Source organism: Perca fluviatilis, chromosome 22 (assembly GCF_010015445.1).
Source record: "Perca fluviatilis chromosome 22, GENO_Pfluv_1.0, whole genome shotgun sequence".
NCBI lineage: Eukaryota > Metazoa > Chordata > Actinopteri > Perciformes > Percidae > Perca > Perca fluviatilis.
In genome coordinates, this window is record NC_053133.1 from 8,299,300 (window position 1) to 8,308,308 (window position 9,009).

The 9,009-nt window shown below is 38.4% G+C and overlaps 1 protein-coding gene and 1 long non-coding RNA gene across 6 annotated transcripts in view; one reads left to right on the forward strand and one right to left on the reverse strand.

The window, feature by feature from the left end:
• Positions 1–4,523: 4,523 nt before the first annotated feature.
• The window catches only part of LOC120552408 (WD repeat-containing protein 37-like), a 23,033-nt gene continuing 18,547 nt past the window's right edge, over positions 4,524–9,009 (reverse strand). For all 5 annotated transcript variants that reach the window (XM_039790465.1, XM_039790467.1, XM_039790466.1 and 2 more), the window contains exons 12-14: positions 7,499–7,633; positions 5,638–5,752; positions 4,524–5,558 (exon numbers count right to left, since the gene is read on the reverse strand). In XM_039790465.1, coding sequence (XP_039646399.1) covers positions 5,427–5,558; positions 5,638–5,752; positions 7,499–7,633 — 382 coding nt within the window. In that variant the 3' untranslated portion in view covers positions 4,524–5,426. The remainder of the gene's footprint in view (positions 5,559–5,637; positions 5,753–7,498; positions 7,634–9,009) is intronic.
• Positions 5,497–9,009, forward strand: part of LOC120552410 — a 7,805-nt gene continuing 4,292 nt past the window's right edge. Inside the window, exon 1 of the long non-coding RNA XR_005637994.1 lies at positions 5,497–5,579. This is a non-coding gene — a long non-coding RNA (uncharacterized LOC120552410). The remainder of the gene's footprint in view (positions 5,580–9,009) is intronic.

The following is a 9,009-nucleotide window of genomic DNA, read 5'->3' on the forward strand; positions in this document are numbered from 1 at the left end:
TTTTTTCGACATGCTATACTATGGCCTTTTCATCATTTCTGTCGACATACTATACAATGGCATTTTCATCACTTTTTTCAACATACTATACTATGGCCTTTTTATCCCTTTTTTTTCGACATACTATACTATGGTATTTGTATTACTTTTTTCGACATACTATACTATGGCTTTTTTATCACTTTTTTCGACCTACTATACTATGGTATTTGTATTACTTTGTTCGACACACTATACGATGGCTTTTTATCATAATTTTTTTCGACATGCTATACTATGAGTTGTTTCGACATACTATACTATGGCCTTTTCATCATTTCTTTCGACATACTATACAATGGCTTTTTTATCACTTTTTCGATACTATACTATGGCCTTTTTATCCCTTTTTTCGACATACTATACTATGGCTTTTTTATCACTTTTTTCGACATACTATACTATGGTCTTTGTATTACTTTTTTCGACATACTATGGCTTTTTATCACTTTTTTTTCAACATACTATACTATGGTGTTTTCATCACTTTTTTTGACATACTATAGGCTACTATGGCCTTTTTGTCACTTTTTTCGATATACTATACTATGACTTTTTTCGACATACTATACTATGGCTTTTTATCACTTTTTTCGACCTACTATACTATGGTATTTGTATTACTTTGTTCGACACACTATACGATGGCTTTTTATCATAATTTTTTTCGACATGCTATACTATGAGTTGTTTCGACATACTATACTATGGCCTTTTCATCATTTCTTTCGACATACTATACAATGGCTTTTTTATCACTTTTTTCGACATACTATACTATGGCCTTTTTATCCCTTTTTTCGACATACTATACTATGGCTTTTTTATCACTTTTTTCGACATACTATAGTATGGTCTTTGTATTACTTTTTTCGACATACTATGGCTTTTTATCACTTTTTTTTCAACATACTATACTATGGTGTGTTTTCATATTTTTCACTTTTTTGACTATAGCTATAGGCTACGTATGGTTTTTGTACACTTTTTTTATATATATACTATGACTTTTTTTTCGACATACTATAAAACGCTTTTTTTACTTTTTATGAGATACTATGCTATTACTTTTTTTTTTTATTTTGAATGATATTCTATAATGACTTTTTATGACATATTGTACTATGATTTACTGTACTTTGAGCTTATTGTACTGACATACTTTACTATGAGTTTCTTATGACTTTGTATGACTTTCTTATGACTTTTTATGCCTATACTATGACTTTATTTCATACTATACTATGAATGTTTATGACATACTATCACATCAGCCATGTGTAAATAACAAACTCTCTGTCTGCATTCAGTACTCATACACCTTCTTGTTCCTTCTTCAATAACCCTCTGAGGTTCAAGCCATTTTTCCCCCATCTTTGGTTTGTCTGGTCTCCTTGTGTAATAATGCTTTTATAATCTCAACCCTGTGATGCACAATCAAGTTACATAATTTATTTAAGGGGAGAACCTGGGGGATCAGGATATGCATGTTGCAGGGCCATGCAAAAGAAAAGATTAAACGGAAATGTATCATAATTACACAGAGAACAATAATGGCCCAGACTTTTGAAACGTGTTCTTGTAGGTGTTGGCAATCAGGGGAAACAGAAATAAACTCTGTAACCAACAAAAATATAAAACTATTTAGGTTTTTTTCCCAGAAAAGTCCAAACGCTTTTATACAAAAATGTTAGTTGTGTCATCTCGAATTCATTTTCTGCCAGCTATCAGACATCATTACGCCAAATCACACTCATTTCAGCCTCCAGGCCTCTAGGGGTCCTCCTGGCCTGTGTGTGTCTATTTCCCCAATACACATACACTGAATACAAGTCCCTCCTGCTAGGGGTTTCTATTGGCTGACTAAATGCCACTTTCAGCTGACAAACTGCATGTGATTGGTTCATAGACTTGTCATCTTGGATACTGGACGAATGGAGCGGAGTATTATTATTATTTTCATACATTACTATGACTAAACAGCCGTTAACGTTCAGTTGTATTTATCGCTTTGGAATTACTCGTGCAAAGTCTCTGAAAAGTCCCTGTCTTCCAGGCCAGATTACTAAGCTTCTGGATGGGCTACAAAGACACCAAACTAATTTCCTGACGCGGGGTTGATGGCCTACAATTGTCAGAGGACCTCGTTGAAATGGCGGATTTAACTAAGTAAGTCTCTACGTACTATTGATCTGGAGATATTAAATAAGACGTATGAAGTATGTTTTTCTGTCGCGGGCACCAATGCAGACCTCACAGGACTTCATTATTACAAGCTACCAGATTTACATCCAGATGAATGAAGTGTGATTTTCAAAATTATATATTTCTTTTTGAACTGAATAAAAGGGTGACAGGGGTTTGTGTTAAATAAGATGAAAAAGAGACGAGAGACTGGGAAAGGACATCACACATTTTATTGGAAAATGTCAGAGAGCACGTACCCGTTACAATAAAGTATGCAAAGTAGATCACATAATGAAGTTTGAGGTGAATGATTCGCTACAATGAAGCGAAGTCTATCCACATTTTACCCCCCTCAAATCTAGCACGCGATAATTTAATGTATCAATCCAAAATCATATTTCCTCAGAGTTGGAATTCATATGTGGGGTGCAAATCGGACTTGCCTTTCTACCTGCAGATTAAAATGACATTGATATCAGTAGGTGCGAGATTGAGTTCCATGAATGAAACAGGAATAAAAATCCTATCTGCATGGTGTGGTGGAACACAATTAGTTATTTAACAAGGATTTTGAAAAATGCATCGATGCTCAGATGGATAAGGCTAATGCACCCTTTTCAATGCAATGGTAAGGCATTTCAATATGTTAATTACATTTTTAGGTTCATGCTACTTTAAAATTCATCCTGACTCTGGTTGGTAGACACAGCAGTAAAGTGTGAAGTCTGAAGCCAACTTTGGGGTAAGTTATGCATACTTGTGTACACTGAGCTACATCTACACCAGTCACACAGTACATAAAATCATTTTATGGGGTTTACAGCACTGAAATAGGTTAAACATTGAAGATCAAAAACTACAGCATGACTTCATGTTTAGGATATTGCACAAGCGTAACAAATGAAAGTTTCCTGATTCCGGTCAAGCCCAGTTCTAGTTCTTAAACTGAGATTCAGTGAGTATTTGTCATATTCACTGATTTCCAAGACATAAATGGGCACCAGAAACATAAAGGAGCTGGGTTATTGCTTCTGAATTTGGATAAGAGTGCTTCTCACAGACTTAACAGCGCCATCTACAACAAAAGGTCCAAGAGGTCTAAAAGTTCAATGAAAAATGTAAACACTATAACTTTATATTGAAAGGCGTTACTGAAGCACAGCGATGACCAGTAATCAACAAGTTCACTTGATACATAACAGCAACACAGGGCTCTGAGTTAGCAACAGGATGAAGAGTGGGTGCGTATTTCACTGAAACATGGGCTCATATTATGGCTAAAAGTAGTGACACCTAAACCTGCAACATATAGTAAATACTAAATTATGATAATTTTGAATGCATCCCAGTCACAGACCTACAAAAGATTTGTCAACAACAGAAGTGCAGTTGTTTTCCCATTATTGCTATGCTCTTGACACATTACAGTCTGACAGAGAGGCAGAATAAAGCAATACTTTAAAAATCATATCCTACTGTAAACATGGAACAAGGCAGAGTTACAGTATCATTTGAAATATTGACAACAAAATCTGGAAATATGGAGGCTGGCTGTGAATTGAAAGCATCAAAGGGTAATAGGCAAAGGACTTGAGTCTTAAAGGGATTGTTCGGATTTTTTGAAGTGGGGTCATATGAGGTACTTATCCTTGGTCAGTGTATTACCTGAGTAGATGGCGGTCAGCACACCCCCAGCTTGGAGAAGCAGACAGGAGTATAGACACGGAAGCTAAGAAATGTACTGCTGTACTGGATGGGGGGGGCAGCAGCAAAACAGGGCTGTCTGAGGGCAGGGAAAAGCTGTGAAAATATTCTAAATATAGCATACACTTAATGCAGTAGGTAAGACTTCTAAAACTAACTTTTTCTGTCATATTTGCTGAAACTGACCCTATGTTCCAGTTGAACTACATGAAGCAGGTAATTAAAAAAAATCTCTGGCACCACCTACAGTCTGTAGTGCGATTTGCAAAAATCCACCGCTCCCTGTTCAGATACACCAATCAGGGCCGGGGGGGTGTCTAACTGTGTGTGCACACGCATCTCCCTTGTGGGGGTAGGATCTTAGGAGACTGTTTTGGGCTTTTGCTAAGTCCTAGATCTTCACAATCCTACCTACAGCACCTTTAAACTGATATTGATGTTTTTATGTGGCCATTTTTTTAAGTGGCGAAATTACTAAAAACTGGGGGGCCTGCCGCCTGTACTAATGTCATACACTGACTATGGATAAGTACCTCATACTACCCCACTTTGAAGAATCTGAACCTTCAGGCCTTCAGACAGGACAGCAGATCCAGTTTGAAACATTTTATGACAATTGAATGAACCATGCTGCGCAGGTAATCTGGTAGGCCAGAATATTATATGTTTTGTTCCATAATAACAAATATTTCACTAAAAGGATAAAAACATTTCACAGAACCAAGCTATCTCTGCCAAACTTCACTTTCAAAAGGTAGATAACTGTTAAGACACTTAATCCATGAAATAGCAACAACCTGCAACACAGGTCACTTAATCAGGCCATGACATAATATATACATAACTTCTTTCTATGATATTCTACACACTCTTCTGGCCTTTTAATTGTTCTCTCACATCTTTACAAGTAACATTTGCAAACCGAGATTATCTACATGCAGTAGCAACCATTCAGCAGTAACTAAACAACAGTGATGTGAACAGCAGCCTATGACTGTGGAGTCAAATATATACTTTTATACTTTAAAACAGAAAAGGCTAGGAATGAAAGAATCAGCCTAGCCACGTCACAATTCACAACGCATGCTAGATATGTGAAAGGGTCAAATGCAGGAGATCAACTCTGTGGCCTCGCACTCACTTAGACTTCAAAATGTTGGAACCGTGTCAGTCTTTTAACACCAGGAGATGTACTGCAGGATTTGACTGCAGATGTGCAAACTAAATGACACACACACACACACACACACACACACACACACACACACACACACACACACACACACACACACACACACACACACACACACACACACACACACACACACACACACACACACACAGAGCATCTGAAAATCTGTGAAATACATGACCACTAAAATGCTTCACTGGGTAAACACTTTAAAAATTCTGGCATGTGCGAGGCCACTGATTACAGTGTTCTGTCTCCTACTTTACTGTGTGTTTCTGTTGTGTGTGTGTGTGTATCAGGGGCATCACTTCTCCTGCAGCAGGGCGGGGATGTTGATGTTCCAGCCGATGGCCTGTCGGTCGAAGCCGCAGGTGAACAGGTTGCACGACTGGTTCTCTTCATTCCACGCTGTACAACACACCATTCGCCTGTGACCCTGCACACGGACATTTAAAATGTTAGTTTTAATGATGCTGATTGACTGATCAAACACACACCTTTATGTCCTTTCTTACCATTCTGTTGCTGCGTGGAAGTCTGGCCAGCCTCACTCCACTCATGTCAAACAGTCGCACTTGACGATTGTCGTGTGGCAGAGCGATGATCCTCTGGTTGGCAGAGACACTTATCCTGAAAGATTAGATAAAGTTCACTTTGAATCTGGATCACATTTTGTTTAATACTCCTAGATAAACTCTACTAAGCACTCCTGGACAACTGCAGTCGGGACTTTTATTCTACAGTATGTCACGTTTTGGTAACAGGAGTTACTGCATGGTATACAATTCCGCACTAGATTTACAGAAAAATTTCAAGCACAAATTCACTTTCTAGTCTCCATGTGCATCAACAGCCCAACGCTGACATCTGCTGCCCCTGGAAGCTGTATTCCCACACTGGCATTCAGGATAAATACTGACAATTGTTAATGGAGACATTTTCAGCACAACAAAAAGAACAAAAAGGTCTAGTAGTTCTAGCGTTGGAATACTGCATAGAGACAGAGCGCATCGCGTCATACTCTGAAAGCCACACCCACCGTAGGGGAAAACAATCGGCGCCACAATGTACACAACTAAGGGCTGAAACCCTAACAAAGTGCCTGTAGCTAGCTAAAAACAACAGATTTAGGCATGTCAAAGGATTATTTTAGCAACCTATGTCTACCGGAGAGAACAAGTTAGCTATTAGTAAGCTAATGTTAGCTAGGTGTTAGCAAGCTAAGGCACTTCAATTCAATTTTATTTATAGTATCAAATATCAGAGGTATTTCAAGACACTTTACAGATAGAGTAGGTCACTCTATAATTTACAAAGATGTTGGAAACAATTCCAACATTACCCCCAAGAGCAAGCATTTAGTGCAACAGTGGCGAGGAAAAACTTACTTTTAGGCAGAAACCTCAGACAGACCCAGGCACTTGCAAACATAATACTATAGCTTTCTGATTTATCTACATTCCACTATAACACAAGTTGCATACTGTGTACAAAATGCTTTAGCTAAATTACAGAAATATAGTTAGCCTAAAACTGACATTTGGATATTTGACTCGGTAACCAAATGCTTGCTGCACACCTAACGTTGGGCATAACGTTAGGTTAGTGTGAGGATCCCACCGTCTTCTCATTCTTCCTGCTGATTCCTCACGTCTGTATCCCCTTTTTTTTTTTTTTTTTTTATAAAAGTTTTTCGGTTTGGCAGCTTATAAAAACTTAGTTATGACTTCTTTACCTGACTTGCATCCCACCACACAGCACCTTTTAGGCATTTTTCTGTTGTTTGCTATCAGACTGAATTGACAAGGAGGCACCTTCACGCTATACAAAGTCGATGGAGGGCTGTTTTCCCACCGGTGGGGGGGGGCGGGTCTTAAATGTGCTCTGTCTCTATGCAGGACAGGACAGCTGATAATGGGGTCTCACTGATCATAAACTCTAAAGGGAGACAGTGGGCTTTAAAATTAGCACAGCAGCCTGGCCACACAGCAGCCATTAACGAGCTGTATTATTCCAACTTTTTTACCTAACTTTTTAAAAGAAGTATTTCAAGGAATTACATTTTCATCAGAAGTTTAAAACAGCATTTTAATATTGATTATCTGCCAATACTTTGGCTACCGTAAGCCCACATCAAAATAAGTAAATCAATTTTTTGAGCTCCAGTTTAGTTTTTTTTGTTTACCTTGGACCAAAACTATCTAACCTCAAAGTCCATTTAGTAGTTGATCTGGAGCTTTCGATCCTATCATATGATCATGAGCAACAAACAGTTGTCATGTTGTTGTAGATGTTCAAATTTCCAAACAAATGCGCAATAACAAATGCACCTACAGAGCTTGGCTCTCATCCAGTTGCGTCCCTTCTTTCACCTACCTGTTCACAGCTGAGTCAGTGCGGATGGTTGCTATAGGCGATCTCATGTTCTTCAAATCCCACACCTTGACGGTGCGATCGTCACTCCCTGAAACCACATTGTCACCCACTGTGAACACTGCAGACGTCACCGTGCTACAAAAGATGGACAGACACACACACACACACAAAGAGAGGCCAGTTGTTACACAAAGAATGTAAAACGTGTTCAAACTGAGTCACACTGTACTCCACAATCCAATTTAAGTACAGTGACGAAGGTTGATACAGCCAAAGTACCTCAAGTTCTCCCTATTAAGGAAAAGGAAGAAAGTTTCAGGAGTGAATATTATTTATAGCCAGTCTAGTCACCATCTCCCACAGACGCTAGAATTACTCATACACCTAGATAAGATCCGGGACATATCCACACATGCGTCACAGACAGTGATATGTCAGGAATCCTTCTGAGCATTGACACTAGAACTTAAGAGAGGATGTATCAGCTACAACTTTACAAAGTTAACACTGTGTCATTCTTGATTTAAAATGTGATTCTCCATTTTAAAACATCATCATCACCTTCACACTGGAGAAAAAAAATAAATGGAGGCAGGATCACACTCGTGCTGCGCTCAGCTAAAAAAACTCCCTTGTTCAAACAATCAGCACTAAACCTCAATTTCCAGTGGAAGCAACTGAAAGCTGAGAGCAACAGTACTGAACAAGCATTACATATAAAAGGCAACTTAATATTCAAGATATGGAAGTATCTATATATGATGTATCTATATAGTATGGTATAAGAAGCTGCATGAGGTCTTTGGCACATGTTAATATTATCCAAACAGTAAAACAGTAAATGGTATCCCATTTACTTATTTCTGCTATAGCTGCCTGTTATTGCTTAAGGTCTAATGGCAGCTGGAAAATCTGGATTTTGCTAACCTCCAGTAGTTGAAGTTCTGGCCATTGCTGCGGTCAGTATGCAAAGACAGCGCTGTAGGTGTAGTTAACAGGCGTGTGAAAAAGCACAACTACGATCACATCCATCTTTGATGCTTGAAACTTTACACGAGGACAGTTTATAAAAAAAAAAAAAAAAAAAAAACTTTAAAAAGATGTTACTCTTTAAGTCTAATGCGAGCAGGATTTCAGCCTTTACACCAGGAGATAACTGATAAAAAAGATAATGATGCCAAATACACAATATATTTTGCTACATCGTATCATCAGCTATGTTGGGCACAATGGAGGCAGAAAGGTTCTATATATGCATACGACATCCCCCTCCTCCCACGCCCTTTATCCAACCAGCCGTGATGCACTGCTCCACACGATAGCACTACAGTCAGGCCTAGCCATTCATTTAATAGACCTTTAATACTTCCAATCTATTACTGTATGTCAGTCGCTCCTGTGAGGGATTTTTTCTTCTTTCCTTCTTTGTGCTTGTTCAATCGTGGAGGGAAGTTTAAAAAAGAAAAGAAAAAAAAGCTCTGATTCTTGATTAAGATTAGGTTGAGCAGTGT